At 42.3% G+C, this 19,623-nt stretch overlaps 1 protein-coding gene across 1 annotated transcript in view; it reads right to left on the bottom strand.

Annotated features, from left to right (window-relative positions):
- ALOX5 (arachidonate 5-lipoxygenase) overlaps positions 1-16,395 on the bottom strand; it is a 39,674-nt gene extending 23,279 nt beyond the window's left edge. Inside the window, exons 1-2 of the mRNA XM_067467695.1 lie at positions 16,207-16,395; positions 1,274-1,472 (exon numbers count right to left, since the gene is read on the bottom strand). Of these exons, the coding sequence (XP_067323796.1) occupies positions 1,274-1,472; positions 16,207-16,356 (349 nt within the window). The 5' untranslated portion in view covers positions 16,357-16,395. The remainder of the gene's footprint in view (positions 1-1,273; positions 1,473-16,206) is intronic.
- Between the last annotated feature and the right edge of the window lie 3,228 nt (positions 16,396-19,623).

Here is a 19,623-nt window from a genome sequence, read left to right as displayed (position 1 = left end):
TTGAGGAGGTCGCTCAGTTTTCTTTCCATACTAATGAATTAGAGGCTTAAAATGTGGTGAATGACTCAATCAGTTTAAATATGCCTCCACATCTGTATGGCGGGATTGCGTAGAATTTCATTCAGTGCACATTTTCATAAGAACTCATCACATTCACATTTCCTGAATTCTCAGAATTTGGCAATGAAGCAGAGTTAGACACTATAATGGATATTTTTAGCAAATACGCATCTTGGCCATACATAACCCTGTAGATGTCAACACTGCTGGAACCAGCACTTGTGCTTGATGCAAGTAATTCTGAATTTATCTCCATCATTTTGTCCTATGACAGTACAACACTCAAGCAACTATACTACTATTTGTTAACCTCTAACTAGCCAGTATGGATATAGACATAACATGAAGGTTTATGTCTATGAACTTCATTTCCACTGCCACTGTGCCAGGTTCGTATGTTTCCCCATTCCTCTACCCAAGCTACTATGAAGAGACTCTATCAGAAATATTGAAATTTAACTAGGCATTTTTAATTACAAAAATGTGAATCAAGCACTGAAAGGGTTAAATGGATGCAATGACTCAGCAAAAGCTGTAGTTCAATACAAGCAGGTGTACCTGTTGCTTAGTAACACCTCAGTCTGAGAGAAGCCTGTGTGAGAGAACGCCTCAGGGGGAGAATAGGTTTCAGTGTTCATAGGCCTCAGTGTGAGGTAGGCCTCAGTATGAAAAGACCTTATGTGTGAGGCTCGAACTTTATTTGTGTCATGGAAGTCTTGTTCTTGTAAATAGTGCAACCATATATTTTGCTATAAAGAAAAGCCTCTTCTGGAAGAGATGACATTGATCTGTGTTTTTGTTCTTTTTATCACTTCGGGCTACTGGTGTTGAGTCACGCTGCTGCTGATAAGTTACTCTGCTGTGCATTTTGTTAATAAGCCCACTCGCCCAACAGACTCAACACTTTTCCTTAATGTTTTTTTTATAATCCTTACTTAATAAATGTGTTTGTACTACAATTAACCATGATTTATTGAAAGGAAGTGATGTCATAAACCTAGGTTTGATTTGGCTTGGTTCAAGAAACTAGTTAAAACGAACTATATTATGTATGAGGTGTGGATTAAAAAATGGAAAAGTAATCCTGTATAAGACCAAGGTTTGTACAGGCAGAGTGAAATCAGTGTCTGGATATCTTACATTAACCTCTTGAGTGTGTAAAGTCTGGTTCTCGGCCTAGATCCTTATGCTATGAGGAATGCAAAGGGCTCACCTTGTCCATCCCGGAGCACCACTTCTTTTTCATCTGTAATCCATCTATAACATGGGAACTCCAGGTAGTCACCATTCGGCGTTTTCACAGTGATATACTTAAGATACCAGTCATCAGGAAACCAGTACTTCCGTTTCTCAATTTTTATCAACTGGATGTCCCCTAGTTCTTCTGCCACTGACACATCATAGGTATCAATCTAGAAGGAAAAAATGCAGGCTCTGGTTTTCTGAAGGATGTAAAATGCAGCCGTATCATAGTGATGTTCCTGTTTAATATGCATCATAGTGTATGTATTGCTGCAAAAAGCACTGCCTGTTCAAGTGCTTACACCAGTGTTTCTCAAACGGTGCTCCTCCAGATGTTCTGAACTTTGACTCCCAGAAACACAGAAGAATTGTGAGAGCTGAAGTCCAAAATATCTGGAGGAGCACAATTTGAGAAACTGTGGTTTACACTATCCACAACAAAATGATTTTCTTGCTGGAAGAGTCCTGTGTAAGGGAGCAGTGGAAGGTATGGCAAATTCAGGATGAAAAAAATGCAGATATGAGAGAAAACTGGCACACATCCAGTTAGTTTGAGTATTGAAAAACAAGGAAGAACTGGTTGGCACAAAAGTGGAATCACAGAAGGTGCATTGATCCTAGCCATAACTAGCAGGCTTTCCTATCATACTTCTTTTATTTGACAAACCAGCATGTGGTTATCTATAGAATTCTATACCGCACACCAGGGCTGGGAAGGCATCTCTGAACCAGTCTCACACACCAGAGTTTAGTATGAGCAAAGCAGTTTATTGAAGAATAAAAATAGCTTCAGCAAAAGGATAAAAAATGATCAAAAGTAGTATAGGATACTGTCCTTAGTAAGAGTCACTTAAACTTGGAAAACAGGAATCCAAACACCAAGTTCAGGCAAACAGTAACTGAAGACTTGGCACACAAAGTTCATCCAGGGAAACAAAAATGCATAAAACTATGACAAAGATCAAAAAGTTACAAAAGTCTGTGATTCCAAAACAATCCAGGAACAGCAACCAAGGCACAAGAAGTTACAGAAATATAAACTTGAAACATGAAATCCAAGACACATGAAACTTGAACATGAGAAAGGAATTGCTGTCCTAAACCAAACGTTGATTCCTCTGAAAAATCAGCCTCACTTACCCTCATATATACTCAAAAAGCCATGCCTTTTCCATTGGGAAGATTCAGGAGGATTCTTCTTGTCTATTAATCTTTGGGAGTGACGTTGACAGATCTGACCCTTTCTATCAAAGGAGCATCCTTTCCTGGATCCCCAGTTAACACATTCTTTTCACACTCCGACTTTGACTCCCTTGGGAAAGCTAACACAAGCCTGTCAGCCTCTTTCTCTGACTGTACTGGAACATCTAATGCAGGCGTGACCATCTCAGAATCCTCAGCTTCATTATGACTAACAGCACTCTCCTGCCCAAAATCCCCATTTCCAGACCCCTGTGGGTCTGCAGAAGCTTGGTCACTATTCTCTGAAATCTCAGGCCATGGAAAAAACATAGGCTGAACCACAACATTATAGATGTTTTGATGGTGAATTAATACCTCTTAACCTAGTACTCATTTTCTACCACAAGATTCTCTACTGCAAACCAAGCCACTTGCGTGCTGTTGCTAGTAAGTCATATTTCAAAATATTTCCTTCCTTGTAGGGTTAAGAAAGGATGCTGTGATAGTACAGAAGTGATAAATAACCAAACCAGAGGAATGCTGCAGATAGCAAAAGAGAACTGGCCTAGAAGAAGAGACACAGCAAAGATGTATGGTGTGGAGAAATAAGATAGGGAGAATCACAGAATTGGAAGTGACTTCATAGGCCACTAAGGGCTCTTCCACACAGCCATATAACCCAGAATATCAAGGCAAAAATCCCACAATATCTGCTTTGAACTGGGTTATCTGGGTCCTCATTGCCATATATTCCAGTTCAAAGCAGATAATGTGGGATTATATTCAGCTATATGTAAGGGGCCTGAGTCCAACTCCTTGCTTAGTCTAGGTTCTCCAGCAAAAGCATCTCCAGCAGGTAGCTCTCCATAATTCTTTGAAGATGTCCATAGAAGGAGACACCACTCCCTCTTCTAAGGGTCCTTCCACACAGCCATATAATCCAAAATATCAAGGCAGGAAATCCCACAATAACTGCTTTGAACTGGAAGATATGGCAGTGTGGACTTAGATAACTCAATTCAAAGCAGATATTGTGGGATTTTTGCCTTGATATTCTGGGTTATATAGCTGTGTGGAAGGGTCCTAGGAGATTGGCTCAATTGCGAAGCCACTCTTACTATCAAGAAGCTCCTCATAATATTCAATTGAATGCTAGGAGACTGTGATTCCTAGCATTCCTCATCATTGGCTGTGGTAGTGAGAACTGCTTGGATTTGCTGTTCCACAATATCTGACAACCTGCCTGATTTCCAAGCTGTCCCCAAAAGTCCTTTAACTAAAGTCTGGATGTCTTTTAGTCATTTCTCAAATTACATCAAACAAAATTATAGAATGTGTATATTAATAATACAATTTGAACACATTTGAGTAAAATGAACACACACTTCTACTTCCTTTCTTACCTAGCAATATTCAGATAACAATGCACACATGAATGTCTGCATGACACTTTTAACAGCAAGTACAAAGATGTCTTTGGGTCCTTTACTGAAATTGCTAGTCATCAGAAGGAAAGTATCTTCTCACGCCTCTAAAGACATTTTTAATATTTACTTGATATGTAAAGATCTCCTGGCACATCATATGCCATTGCTTTTGTAGAGAAAGTTAAAACAGGTTTCATGTGAGTATCATAACACAGTATATGCCACAAACCTTCAAGCTTTTTGCACAATTGATTGCTGTGAGGTTTTTGGGTTTATTTTTGCACAATAAATCGCTGATATGTACAATTGCTTGCTTCTGTAAAGATACTTTGGCTGATTTTTAAAAATATATATATCTTGGGCTACTTCCTTTTGTAAGATAACAGGGCTGATGATTAAAAAAATAAGTTGATTGAACTGATTATATATATAAAAAGTAACAGAACAGGAATTACATTGTGACACGTGTCAAATGCAAGGCAAGCAGGCTGAATCTGCCCACCATGTCATTTTATGTAGTCCACGAGATGCTGGACTATAAATCCTGTACTCCTCATCATTAGACATCATGATCAGAGTAATGGGAGCTATGAAACAGTCACATCTGGAAGGCTACAGTTTTTTCTAGTTAGTCAGAACAGAGGAGTTTGAATTCGGATACAAGAGCTGTGGATAGGATGTCTGGCTTTAATATGTCCTGAACCTTTCACCAACTTCAGAGCCACAAATGCTTTTGAGTTGTAATTTCCATTATCCCCATCCACATGGCAGATAATAAAAAGTGATGGGCATTGTTGTTCAACAACATTTGGGACCTAAATTGGGTAAAAATTTAAAAGCACAGACAAGTATGTAAAAAAAAAGTTGGCCCACTATATCCACAGATTCTCCAACCATGGATTCAATGGCCCTCTGAAGACAACCATAAACTTAATGTAGACCTAGATTAAAATGAGTTTGATACCCCTACACCGTGATATATCCAATTCACCACAAGAAAATCATGCATCTTAACATATTATCAGAAAATATACAATAATTCTTAGCTCATGTTAGCAAATACAGCATAAATCCTATGAAATACTCTTCTACAAAAATCAGGATGACCAAATATTACCTAAAAGTATATTGTCATTTTCCATAAGAACATTGGAACATATGAAATAAATAAGTGCCCCAATTCAGTGAGAAATAACATGCAGTTTAATCTCCTTCCAAACTTTTTCTGTGATCTTTAGACTCCGTTACCTCTGGCTGTAGCTCTTTGTTTATATGCAAAGCAGGCATGTATTAACCATCGAGCTAATAATGTGGTTATTACTGAGTAATCTCCTGTTGTGGAGAGTACGTGATCTCGGCCAGCACAGGAATCCTTTAAATTTCCCTGTAGCATAAAACATGGCTGTCTGTTTCTTCATTATCTAGTAAAAGTAGTATCAATGAGTACACCCATATCTTCAGAGAAAATGGGAAAGAGTTAATGTGCCAGACATTCTGTGTACTTAGGTTATCCAAATCTTTTGACAACATCCCTTGGGAAAATAGCCACAGTGGCATAATGGGTTAAATCCTTGTGCCGGCTGAAGAGATGACCTGAAGGTCGTAGGTTCAAATCCGCGAGACAGGGTGAGCTCCTACTTATCAGTTTCAGCTTCCCATGCAGGGACATGAAAAAAGCCTCCCACAGGATGGTAAAACATCCTGGTGTCCCCTGGGCAATGTCCCTGCAGATGGCCAGTTCTCTCACACCAGAAGAGACTTGCAGTTTCTCAAGTCACTTCTGACATGAAAAAAAATCCCTTGAAAAGGGCCAGTGTCAAGCTTAGTGGCCACCAATGCTAAGTGAGGAATCTCTGACAACATTTCTTGCCCTAACCGCCTTGGAAGCAGTAGCATTAGTGGAACCTCCATCAGACTCCTAATTTAGGCTATAGAAATGGCATAACTGGTGGGATTCAGGGAGCCAGGAAGGGTCTCTACAGTTGGAATCTGCTATTTTTATACCTCACAAAACAATCTAGTCAACCTCTAAGGTATAACTTCTGGTGCATGTTTGGCTCCAGTTTGGAGGTCTGTTTGGCTCCCTTCATCTGGTTGCATTTACACAAGCCTAGCTTGTGCCAGGAGGAAGCTGACCCCTCCAACAGAAGAGCTGCTGCTGTTGCCATAGTGTACAAACTGGCCTGTCCTGGACAATAATAGTGCATGGTTAAGATGGCCCAATTGTGCTGCATTAAAATGGCAAAAAACAAAAACAAAAAACAAAACAAAACCAGAACATCTTATTTGGTTTTGCAGTCTTAATGTCCAGTTTCATAATTTTGTAAAATAATACATATTGGGTAAAGAAACACTAACTTAATATATACATTGAATATGGATATGAGCATTCTGGAAGGTAAGGTTCAAAATTGGAAACTATTGCTCGAGTCGAGCTTAGAAACTGCATCAATGAGTGGAAAAGACAAGAAAATGAATTGAGACTAAATATCGGAAGACAAGTTCCTCAACAACAGAACAGACTGCCTTGGGATGTCTTGAATGCTTTCTTTGTCAGAGGTGTTTAAACAGAGGTTAAATTACAACATGCCGAGATAGAGTCACACTGGTGATCCTGTAGTGACAGGGAGTTGGAACACAAGTTCTTTGAGTTCCCTTCTCTCCCTACAAATTTACTACAGCTATATTTAATTTTTTTTTCTAAATTACATATGCCCTGATTACTATAATGCACATTATGTTTGTCTGCCTTCAAAGAAGGTTTGAAAACTTGAGATGGTGCAAAATGAAGCTCTTTTGAGATGCTGGTGGAGACCAGACAGCCACAGGATATCAGACCTCTTTTTTCAGTCATGCCGAATTAAGAGTCCAGCATAAGCCCATAATGCTGAAAGTCCTTAAGAGTTTTGTCTCAAGAGAGCCAAAGAGTCTCATACAAGCCTCCCTATGGCCTGAGACAGTCCTCAGAGGTCCCACTGTTTATTTATTTTTTTCAAAAAAATATTTTATTGAGAGATTTCTTCTACAACAAACCTGGGGGGGGGGGATATAAAATAATAATAAAATTATAAAAAGGAAATAAAATGGGAAGTCTCCGGGTTAAGGACAGGTAAATGGGGGATGGAGTAGGGAAGGGTAGAAGAGGGGATGGATTTAGGAATAGAGGGGAGGATAAAAGGAAGGGGGAAGTCAATGGGGGGATTTCTTCTGTTTCTCTTCGTAGTGGATTTTCCATATAGGTTGCTATTCTTGATTTCTTGAACTGTGTCCTTTTTTCTCTTCCTTCTCCTAGTGATGGTTCTGTTTGTGTGAATATTGTATCTCTTTTTCTCTTTTTAGATCAGTATCCTCACTCTATTGTCTTTAATCCAAGTCTTCAGTGGGGTCCAGTCTGTCATCTTCATGCATTTATGCTGTGTATTTGTGATGAGAAATGTCAATTTTTCCATATTCATAATGTCGAGAATTTTCTCTATCCACTCTTCTTTTTGAGGTCTTAATTTTTGTCTCCATGTCCTTGCATATATGATTCTTGCCACCGTTGTCATGTATGTAAATAGTTTTTCTTCACTAGTGTTCCATTGAATGCTCGTCATTCCTAGGAGGAAGCATTCCGGTTGTAGAGGGATTTTCTTCTTCAAAATATTTTGGCAGATATCATGTATCTCTTGCCAAAATGATTTTGCTGTTTCACACGTCCACCACATATGTTGGAAAGACCCTTCACATTTTCCACATTTCCAGCATTTGTCATTTGTATTCTTATTGAACTTAGCTATCTTTTTTGGTGTCATATACCATTGGTACATCATCTTTGTCCAATTTTCCTTCAGATTGTATGCATACATATAATTTAGTTTCTTATTCCATATCACCTCCCAGTCTTCCAGTGGTATAGTTTTTCCTATGTCTCTGGCCAATTTGACCATGCAGTCTTTAATTTGCTCTTTTTCTGTGCTCCATTCTAGTAATCTATATAAATAAAAATGTAGTGTTCATTTGTGGGATTAAGAAAACTCAAAAACCACTGGATGAATTGACACCAAATTTGGAAACAATTTAGACACAATACACCTATCAGGCCAACGAGTGACCATCACTCATAAAAACACTGAAAAACACAGCAGAAGAGACTTTAAAAGCCAAAAAACAAAAATTAAATTACAATGCATGCGCAAAACCATGCATATATACGCAAACACACATATACACATATACACAAATATATACACACAAGTATATATACACACAAAACACATAAACACAGACTGGGCCACAGGAACTGGGCCACAGCAATGTGTGGTATGGGTCAGCTAGTTGTTTATAAATTCTTGCGATTATCTTTTTCTTACTTTCCAAGATCTTTTGCCATGTTGAAACTCCATCTCTGAAGCCCAGGGCACTATCTTTTTTGTAGTGGTCTTTGATCTGATAATATTGAAACCAAGTCATATTGACAAATGTTTTATTTAGTTCTTCTTGTGATTTCAGTTTGAATTCCCTTTGTTCTTTCTTCAAAATGTCTCTGTAGGAGGGCCAAACATTTGGTATGCTTCCAGTGGGGAGAGCCAAAGGGGAGTTTTCTTATGTATTCTTTGTTTATATTTATCCCATATCTTTAGCAGCGTGGAGCGTACAAAATGGTACAAAAAGAGATCCCACTGTTTATTGACCTGTCACTGTGATCTCTGAAACGAAAAAAGAAATGCCCACATGCTCAGGCAATTCCCACATTAAAGGAATACGTGTTACCTTTAAAAATGCACTGAAATCTGTGTTTTCCAGGAAGAGGTATCAGAAAACTCTTTAATTACTACTAACACTTGTGGGTACATATATTTATATTGTGTACGTATTACAGTTTCCACTTGTGAAGGTGGGAACCACCAGCACAAACACTATTTGTGAATCCAAAGCAGCAACAACAATGGAATTGTTTGTTGTTGTTCATTCGTTCAGTCGTTTACGACTCTTCGTGACTTCATGGACCAGTCCACACCAGAGCTCTCTGTCAGCAGTCACCACCCCCAGCTCCTTCAAGGTCAATCTAGTCACTTCAAGGACACCATCCATCCACCTTGCCCTTGGTCGGCCCCTCTTCCTTTTTCCTTCCATTTTCCACAGCATAATTGTCTTCTCTAAGCTTTCCTTTCTTCTCATGATGTGGCCAAAGTACTTCATCTTCGCCTCTACTATTCTTCCCTCCAATGACCAGTCGGGCTTTATTTCCTGAAGTATGGACTGGTTGGATCTTCTCGCGGTCCAAGGCACTCTCAGAACTTTCCTCCAACACCGCAGTTCAAAAGCATCTATCTTCCTTCGCTCAGCCTTCCCTATGGTCCAGCTCCCACATCTGTAGGTGACTATGGGGAATACCATTGTTTTTACTATGCAGATCTTCGTTGCCAGTGTGATGTCTCTACTATTCACTAGTTTATCAAGACTGGTCATTGCTCTCCTCCCAAGAAGTAAGCGTCTCCTGATTTCCTGGCTGCAGTCTCTCTTTCTTTCTTAAAATATGAAGAAATGTAATATTTGCTAACAGTGTCACAATGACCAAAATAGAAATTTACCGTAGTAAGAAATTATCAGTTCTTGCCCTCCTAATTCTATAATTCTACAAATGAGCGGAAAAATTACAGGTGGTCAAAGAACTTTAGTATGTGTTACATGCGGAAGTATTTTCTTAATGTTTGAGAATTTCTCTGGAAAAGAGAGTAACTTAATAGAGATGGGGAACTGAAATATTATGCAATGTGATCACTGAAAGAATGGTGCAGGAACAGGAACAAAAGAGAAGCAGAAGGATGTCTAAAGAAGCACGCACACTTAATCTGGCCCCAGAACATGTCAAAAGGGGTAGGCTGTTAACGTATTAACAGAACACCACGTCCCTATACTAGCTTCCTTTCTTATGCTGAGGGGTAGAAACTCTTCTATTCATGCAATGCAAGAATATAGTGAAGGTTGCATAAATGCCTTGCTGAGCTCGTGTCTCAGTATATTGCACCATTCTTCCAGACAATTACTCAGGTTTAAGACATTACAATTTATTCTATCATGGCTTCCTAATTCTGACTTCCCCATCACAGTGTGTGTTTCCCATATCTAGAAGGGTCTAATTTACTTTGGAAAATTGATTATGAGGATGGTAAGAATCACATCTAACTTTTCCATGTTGGTTGCTCTTACAAGATTATTTGGCATGCAAAAAACCCTGTGGCTGCTCTTGTTGTCTAACAACACCACCCCAAATTTGAATGACTTCTAAAGAAGCCAGTGATGTGTCAACATAGCCAAAAAAAGTATACAAAGAGATGAAAGGTCGCTAAAGTCTACTGCTAGAAGGGAAGAAAGAATGATGATGCAGCTTGTGAACATGATTGGTGGAAGGATGCTTTTGCAATGACTTCAGAGTAAGTACATCTTCCCCAAAATTAGCATCTTTGAAAAAACACACATAATCTGTACCCTCCATAGTCATTTGATGTACAAAAAGCATCAGGTGACACTGTTCTCTATGGTGATAAAGCAGCATATTGTATATAGTATCTATCAAGGGAGTTCATGGCCAATAGGGAGACAATGAATGCTATGTTGTCCTACTAACGCCAGCACTTTAACAGTCAAATATTGGTTTGGATGCCTGCAAACAGGTGGCTAGAACTGTGAAACGTAACAGTACAAGGGAGGACAAAGACTTTCTACCCTTGAAGCCACTTTACGTGTAATCTACAGTAATCTACTAACACCTATATCACATATTGTGTTCACCCAGTTTGGGTCTATTTAAAAGCTGGCGACTGTGCAAAGTTCTTCCATCTGTGTTCAATTATTGCAAAATCTACTATAAAATAAGAGATTTTGATGTGTGAGTGGAACATATTCTTTACCTTACTATGTAGTTGTTTCATAAGTCATCATAGTAGCCTATCGTCAGTGTGATTGTTTGAGACTATAGGTTGCTAGTGATGACTTAGCATGAAGGTGTCAAACTCATCTTCATCGAGGGCCATATCAACCTTATGGTTGCCTTCAAAGGTCCACTGAATCCATGGATGGAGAATCCATGGATACAGAGGGCCAATTAAAAAAAAATTACACAGTGTTTGGTGCTCTTTAGTTTTCACCCCTGGTGGCACAATGGGTTAAACCTTTATGCAGTTTGAACCTGGGGAGGGGGGTAAACTCCCATCTGTCAGCTGCAGCTTCTTATGCAGGGACATGAGAAAATCCTCCCCCAGGATGGTAAAACACCCAGGTGTCCCCTGGGCTATGTCCTTGCAGATGCCACTTCTCTCACACCAGAAGCGACTTGCAGTTTCTCAAGTCACTCCTGACACACACAAATAAGTTTTCACCAAATTTAGGTCTCCAGATATTATTTAATGACAACTCCCATCACTTTTGATTATCCACCATGCAGACTGGGGATAATGGGAAATACAATCCAATAGTATTTGTGGACCTGAGGTTGAGGAAATAATAATGGACATTTTAAAGTCAGACATCAGATCCAAAAGCCTAAATCGAAATGCCACTATCCTAATTAAATGCAACAAGCTATAGCCTCCCGGATGTTACTCTATCACAACTCCCATCAGCCCTAGTCATTTTTTTCTCATGTCAGGGATGACTTGAGAAACTGCAAGTTGCTTCTGGTGTGAGATAATTAGCTGTCTGCAAGGGCATTGCCAAGGGGACACCCAGATGTTTTGATGTTTTACCATCCTTGTGAAAGGCTTCTCTCATGTCCTCTCATAGGGAGCTGGAGCTGCAGAGGGAGCTCATCCACACTCTCCCTGGATTCAAAGCTCCAACCTGTCGGTCTTTAGTCTTACTGGCCCAGGAGTTTAACCCGTTGTACCACCAGGGGCTTCACAGCTCTAGTTATGAGGTCTAATGATAAGGAATACAAGAGTTGTCGTCCAGCATCTGGAGAGCCACGTAAAATAACATTGTGGTCTGGATTCAGCGCATGATTTAGCACATTATGTTATGTGGTTGTGTAGATTATTGTCTCCTACATCTAATATGCAGCGTGTTTCAAAACGATGGATCCAATTTCAAAACCGTATGACAACATGTTACATTATAAAAAATGTTACAAACAGTGTAATGGGTTATCAAGTTTTGGTAACCATTTTGGGCCAGAAGCACATTGAAAAAACAATCCAACAAATACGGAATATCTCATTAGGACTTATGTTTCTTTCATATGAGTGAGTCCAAGGGCTGTTTGTGCACTGGGAGAGGCGTCTAACAGCAATCCTTTGAAAGTCTATGCTCCTTCTTCCCTTTCAAGAGGAAGACTTTCATTCACAGCCGGTTCATGGTTGCAGAGATATAGCCATTCAAATCGTGTCTATTTTTTGGAACTTCGGTATATCTTTGCAAATACATACATGAGAAAGCATTCCTTCTTTAGGCTTCATGAAGAAAGGGATTGATTCTGCTTTTTTCTGCTCACAATCGAGGGAGAGAGTGTGCAAGTGTACCAAGAGGGAAGACGCAAAGCAGCCTCCACATCCTTTCATTTGTTCATCTGAGTGCCTCAGCAAACGGATACCTCCTTTTTACTGTCCAGAGGATAGAATCATAGAATCAGATAGAGCTGGAAGAGACCACAAGGGCCATCCAGTCCAATCCGCTGCCATACAGGAATCAGAGAACAACCAAGAAACGAAGCAAGGTTTTCATTCACTGTGGGACAGCTCTGTTGTAGAGAACCAGACCCACTAAATGCCCAGATACCACGAGCAAGCCAAGAAATGAGCTTCCCAGAGGCAATACAGGAGTAAGGTGGTTCTGGCCCAGCTTACTTGACCAAATGTATCTCCCCCTACGTCCCAGCTCGAAACTTACGATCTTCCAGGGAGGCCCTGCTCTCAATCCCACCTTCGTCGCAAATGCGCTTGGTGGGGGACGAGGGACAGGGCCTTCTCGGCGTTGTCCCCCCCACCTGTGGAACTCGCTCTCCCACGAAATTAGATCAACGGCTTCCCTCCTTTCCTTCAAGAAAAAGTTGAAGACGTGGCTAAGGGACCAGGCATTCGGATAGCAGGCTGACAATAGAAATGACGACAATGCTATGGAAAATGGACTATGGACATGCTTCTGATTAAGTTGTTGATCGCGGACTTGACATGCCAACTAATTCAATTTGTACTATTTTAAATGGTTTTTAATCTAATTTTAATGTTTTACTTATTATGTAATTGTTGTTTATCTGTTGTATATGTGGGGCATCAAATTGTTGCCGGCTGTAAGCCGCCCTGAGTCCCCCTGCGGGTGTAGAGAAGAGCAGGGTACAAATATTTGAAATAAATAAATGCCCAATGCCAACCACTGTATGCTTATTCAAGTTGAGAAAAGGTAACAGTGCCTGTTTCTTATTTACCTGCATTCTCCTTATGAGTAGAGCTTCAGTGGAGACTGAACAAAGTTTTCCCAGCTATGCCATCCAAAGGGGAACCAGATTATTACAGAAGCAGAATAATAATAATAATAATAATAATAATAATAATAATCTTTATTTATATCCCGCCACCATCTCCTCAAAGGGGAATCGGGGCGGCTAACATGAGGCCAAGCCCAAAATTACAACAAATAACAAATATAGCAAAATAAAATGCAGAGAATCAAAATACCATCAAAATAAATACATGTCATAACAAAATAAAATAAACAGTTCCAAAATGACATGAAAAAAAAAAGGACACTGTGGACGTGCCAAATGTACTGGGAATAAAATTGATAGAAATTGATAAAATCCTGGATGAGATAGGTAGAATATGTTTCTAAGGGAGAGTGTGTTTCTGAGGGGGTGCATCCTTGGCAACGATGCAACCTGGTTTCTCCTAGGGTACATGTGCCAAACATAAGGCCTGTGGGCCAAAGCCAAACGATGTCATTTTATGTGGCTCTCCAAACTGGACCAAACCTCCTTATCATGTGTGGAACACATCTCACCATGTTGAAACAGTGGATGTGGTTCTGAATGAGACATGTTACATTATCACAGCATGCCTATGTCCTACACCGCTGGAGAAATTATATTGTTTAGTTAGTATTGCACCACTTGACATCCATTAGGAAGTAGCAGCCAATAATGAAAGGACCAAGGCACTGAGATCTCCGGCCAATCCTCTGTTCAGATATCAGCCAGCAAGCCAATACCTTAAATCAAGAAACAGCTTCCTAAGATCTATAGCAGCCTTTCTCAACCTGAGAATCAGGACCCCTGGGGAGGGGGGTCACAAGGGTGTGTCAGAAGGGTCACCAAAGACCATCAGAAAACACAGTATTTTCCGTTGGTCATGGGAGTTCTGTGTGGGAAATTTGGCCCAATTGTATCACTGGTGGCGTCAGAGGCGGCCCTAGGTAATTTTCAATGGTAAGCAAACAGTATTTTGGCGCCCCCCTCCCCCCAACCAATCACTGATATATATATTCTGTTCGTTGTGGGAGTTCTGTGTGTCATATTTGGTTCAATTCCATCATTGGTGAGTTCAGAATGCTCTTTGATTTTAGGTGAACTATATGTCAAGGTCTATTTTCTCCAAAGAGTGCCTCAAGAGCGCCCCTGGGCAAAATGAACTATACTGCGAATGCTTACTTTGCGTAATGGGTTGAGCCGCCCCTGGGTGGCGTTCAGAATTCTCTTTGATTGTAGGTGAACTATAAATCCCAGCAACTATAACTCACAAATGTCAAGGTCTATTTTCCTCAAATTCTACCAGTGTTCACATTTGCGCTTATTGAGTATTTGTGCCAAGTTTGGCTCCGCTCCATCATTGTTTGAGTCCACAGTGCTCTCTGGAGGTAGGTGAACTACAACTCCAAAACTCAGGGTCAATGTCCAGCAGACCCTTCCAGGATTTTCTGTTGGTCATGGGAGTTCTATGTGCCAAGTTTGGTTCAATTCCATTGTTGGTGAAGTTCAGAATGCTCTTTGATTGTAGGTGAACTATAAATCCCAGCAACTACAACTCCAACCCCACCAGTAATCAAATTTGGGTGTATCGGGTATTTCTGCCAAATTTGGTCCAGTGAATGAAGATACATCCTGCATATCTGACATTTACATTACAATTCATAACTGTAGCTAAATTACAATTATGAAGTAGCAACGAAATTAATTTTATGGTTGGGGGTCACCACAACAGGAGGAACTGTATTAAGGAGTCGCATCATTAGAAAGGTTGAGAACCACTGATCTACAGGGACACTCGCAGGAACACCTGAGCAAGTGAGAGTCCAAAAGTGGCAGGCGAAAACCTTGAATACCAATACAGATGAGAAACTCCCTTGTGGGCATACAGAAGACTGGCTGAACAGGCTGCGCTCTGGGATCATGAGATGCAGAGCTAACCTTAAGAAATGGAGCTACAAAGGGGAGTCCATGAAATGCGAGTGTGGAGAAGAGCAACCCACAGACCACCTACTACAATGTAACCTGAGCCGTGCCGCATGTACAATGGAGGACCTTCTTACAGCCACAGCAGAGGCACTCCAAGTGGCCAGCTTCTGGTCAAAGGAAATTTAGTATAATGCCAAGTTTTAAACTTTGTGGTTTTTCTATACATTATTACTCTATTATCAATTCACTTCTTACACATTAAATAAGTAACTGAATTATTACCAAACTGGAAGCCACTCAGAGTCCCCTTCGGGGTGAGATGGAGCGGGGTAAAAATGCAGTAAATAAATAAATTTCCCCTGGGTTGTGAGTTTTCCGGGCTTCATGTTCCAGAAGCATTCTCTCCTGATGTTTCACCCACATCTATGGCAGGCATCCTCAGAGCTTGTGAGGTCTGTTGGAAACTAGGAAAAAGGGGTTTATATATCTGTGGAGCTTCCGGTGGCGCAGTGGGTTAAACCACTGAGCTGTGGAATGTCCAGACCTTGAACCTGCAAGGCCATTCAATGCTATTCAAGGTGACCAATTGCAACATTCACACCTACCTCAAACAGTTCTTTTGTCATTTAGGACATTCCACAGATATATAAACCTTACTTGCCTAGTTTCCAACCCTAACCTCACACCCTCTGAGGATGCCTGCCATAGATGTGGGCGAAACGTCAGGAGAGAATGCTTCTGGAACATGGCCATACTGGAAACTATAAGAAGCGCCCCAAATCCACAGTGAAGGGCTCATTCTCGGTTTCCCCTCAGCCTCCCCTTGAGAATCAAAGCGCTGGGATGCAAAGTGTGGCAATTGGAGGGTCTGTGGAGAAAGAGTGGCAGGTGCGGAGGAAAGCGCGGGAAAGGGAGGCAGGCACAGGCACTCACGGCGCTGCGCTCGAAGTCGTTGTAGAAGGGCTTGTCGAGCAGGTGCCGCTCGCTGGTCCGGGCCGAGCCCACCAGGCTCAGGTAGATGTAGTCGTCCGTGCCCGCGAACCACTGGCTGCCCGTCGCCACCGTCACCGAGTAGGAGGGCATGGCTCCAGCCCGCACCTCGTCCCTGAGGCAGATACACAGAGAGAGGAGCCCAAGCCGCCCTCTGCTTCTTCTTCTTATTCGTGGGGCACGCCCCGAGGAGGAGGAGGAGGAGGAGGGAAGAGGAAGGTCCAGGAGGGCGGCAGGGCTCTGGGTCTTCCCTCCAAGAGAGAGAGGGAGAGAGAGAGAAAGAGGGAGAGGGGGAGAGAACAAGGGAGAGAGAGAGAAGGAGAAAGAGGGAGAGTGAAAGGGAGAGAGAAGGAGAGAGGGAGAAAGAAAGGGAGAGAGGGAGGGAGAGAGAAGGAGAGAGAGAGAGAGAAAGGGAGAGAGAAGGAGAGAGGGAGAAAGAAAGGGAGAGAGGGAGGGAGAGAGAAGGAGAGAGAGAGAGAGAAAGGGAGAGAGAAGGAGAGAGGGAGAAAGAAAGGGAGAGAGGGAGGGAGAAGGAGAGAGAGAGAAAGGGAGAGAGAAGGAGAGTGAAAGGGAGGGAGGAGGAGAGAGGGAGGGAGAAAGAAAGGGAGAGTGGAGGGAGGGGAGAAAGGGGGAAGGGAGGGGGAGGGAGAGAGAAAGGGAAAGAGAAGGAAGGAGAGGGGGAGGGAGAGAAGGGGAGGGAGGGAGAAAGAAAGGGAGAGAGTAGAAGACAGGGCAAGAGAAAGGGAGAGAAAAAGGGAGAAGGAGAGTGAAAGGGAGGGAGGAGGAGAGAGGGGGGAGAAAGAAAGGGGGAGGGAGGGGAGAGAAAGGGGGAGAAAGAAGGGAGAGGGAGAGAGAAAGAGGGAGAGGGAGGGAAGGGGAGGGAAGGAGGGAGAGAGAAAGGCAGAAAGGGAGGGAGAGAGAAAGGGAAAGAGAAGGGGGGAGGGGGAGAAGGGGAGGGAGGGGGAGAGGGAAGGAGGTAGAGAGAAAGGGAGAGAAAAGGAGAAAGGGAGGGGGAGAGAGAGAGGGAAAGGGAAAGAGAAGGAGGGAGGGAGAGAAAGGGAGGGAGGGGGGAGAGCGGGAGGGAGGCAGAGGGAGGGAGAAAGAAAGGGGGGGAGAAGGAGGGGGAGAGAAAGAAAGGTAGGGAGAGAGAGGGAGTCACCAGTGGCAGCCTGGGCCAAAGACTCCACTCTGAGGCAGTAGACCAGCACTTTCCAAACCTCTCATGTTGGTGACAGGCTTTTAAGGCAAGCCACCTTTCTCCTTCGCACATCATTCCTTTCTCCTGGCAAACTGAAGGCTCAACCAACCCCTTCTAAGAGTTTAAATCTCTCTCTGTGTGTGAGTGTGTATCAGGCATGGGCAGACTTTGGTCCTCCAGGTGTTTTGGACTTCAGCTCCCACAATTCCTAACAGGTGTTTTGAAGTCCAAAATACCTGGAGGGCCGAAGCTTGCCCATGCCAATTCTCTCTATATTAAATAATTATCCTCCAGGAAGTAAAGCCCGACGGCTCACTGGAGGGAAAGATATGAGAGCCAAAGATGAAGTACTTTGGCCACATCATGAGAAGTCAGAAAAGCTTAGGGAAGACAATTATGCTGGGGAAAATGGAAGGAAAAAGGAAGAGGGGCCGACCAAGGGCAAGATGGATGGATAGTATCCTTGAAATGACTGGAATGACTGCAGAAGCTGGGGGTGGTGAGGGCCGACAGGGAGCTCTGGCGTGGGCTGGTCCATGAGATCATGAAGAGTCAGAAGAAACTGAACAAAAAAAACAACATGTTTTTCTATGCTAGGGGGCCACTGTGGCACAGCAGGTTAAATCACTAAGCTGCAGAACTTGCTGACTGGAAGGTCGGTGGTTCGAATCAGCAGGATGGTAACAGCGATCCTCATCATGCAGTCATGCCAGCCACATGACCTTGGAGATGTCTATGGACAACACCGGCTCTTTGGCTTAGAAATGGAGATGAGCGTCACCCCACAGAGTTGGACTTGACTAGACTTGATGTCAAGAGGAAACTATTACCTTTACCTATGCTATGCTAGTCTATTAAATAAATAAAATAAACTTTATAACACATATCTCCCCTAAGGGACTTAGGTTTCGAATCTAATGCATTTTCTTAATGGGACTCTTCATACATTTGTTATAAAATAATTTTCCATGTAACCCAGGCATCTGGGATAAACAGAACACCGGGGATCAGATCTTGGGATAAAGGGTCTGTCTGGAATGACTCTAACACCATTATGTATTTGAGTCCAGTATTTCTGTTTGTGTTACATTCTGAAGTTATTTGTTTTGTCTGCTTCTCCCAGTTGTTCTAAAGATCATTTAAGAGAGTGAAGGAGGGAGAGAGCCCATTTGCCACATTGACTAAAACCTCGGAGCTGCACCTTCAGCCCATCACCCACAGAAAGCTCACAGATTGGGCTGGAGGGGCTCTTGAAAAGATTCCTGAAAAGATCTGAGAGGCCTCCAACCTTGCACAGTGCTTCGAACATATAGGGTGAGGGTCATAATTTGCAAACTTGCAGGCATGAAGCTTGAAACCTGGGCATTTATTACCACTTGCTCTCCCTCTTGTGGCGAGATCTGGTTTCTTTTTTGGGAACGGCAGATGATAATGATAATTGCATTTAGCAGTAACATTTTTCCACATCAGTGAGAAAATAAGTATGTTTTAAAAACAGTTAGTAGAGATGTCATTAGGATAAGAGTGATAACAATCCCCTCCGGCAGGAAGGCTGAAAGCCTTCATGAATGGGGAGCAAATAGTGATTTACTTTATTCTCCGAATTGCATGAGCCTCATATCTACCTGCCTTGGCTGAAGTGGGATCCTCATGATCCAAAAGGTGCCTGTCTCTGCTTTTGATGGTTCAGGCTCTGAGGAGCATTCTCTTCTGGAGATGTGGACTCTTTCTAGTTTGACTCCTCTACATTGGATTCCTCTGATACCATAGAGTGCGTCTTGCACAATGAAGCAGAGAGTGTTTGAGGACTAGGACATCCGTAGGGATACCAACGTGTTTGTTCATAAAGCTATTGTCCTCCCAACCCTGCTATACGCTTGCGAGATGTGGACAGTCTACAGACGTCACATGCAACTCCTGGAACTATTCTATCAGTGCTGCCTTCGGAAAATCCTGCAAATCTCTTGGGAAGACAAGTGGACAAATCTCAGCGTGCTGGAAGAAGCAAAGACCCACCAGCATTGAAGTGATGGTCCTCCGCCATCAACTCCGCTGGACCGGCCATGTTGTCTGGATGCCCGACCACTGTAGAATCATAGAACCAAAGAGTTGGAAGAGACCTCATGGGCCATCCAGTCCAACCCCCTGCCAAGAAGCAGGAA

The sequence above is a fragment of the Anolis sagrei genome, chromosome 4 (genome assembly GCF_037176765.1).
Source record: "Anolis sagrei isolate rAnoSag1 chromosome 4, rAnoSag1.mat, whole genome shotgun sequence".
In the NCBI taxonomy this organism is placed as follows: Eukaryota; Metazoa; Chordata; class Lepidosauria; order Squamata; family Dactyloidae; genus Anolis; species Anolis sagrei.
The sequence above is the reverse complement of the archived record's forward strand: the minus strand, read 5'-3'. Positions and strand labels throughout refer to the sequence as shown.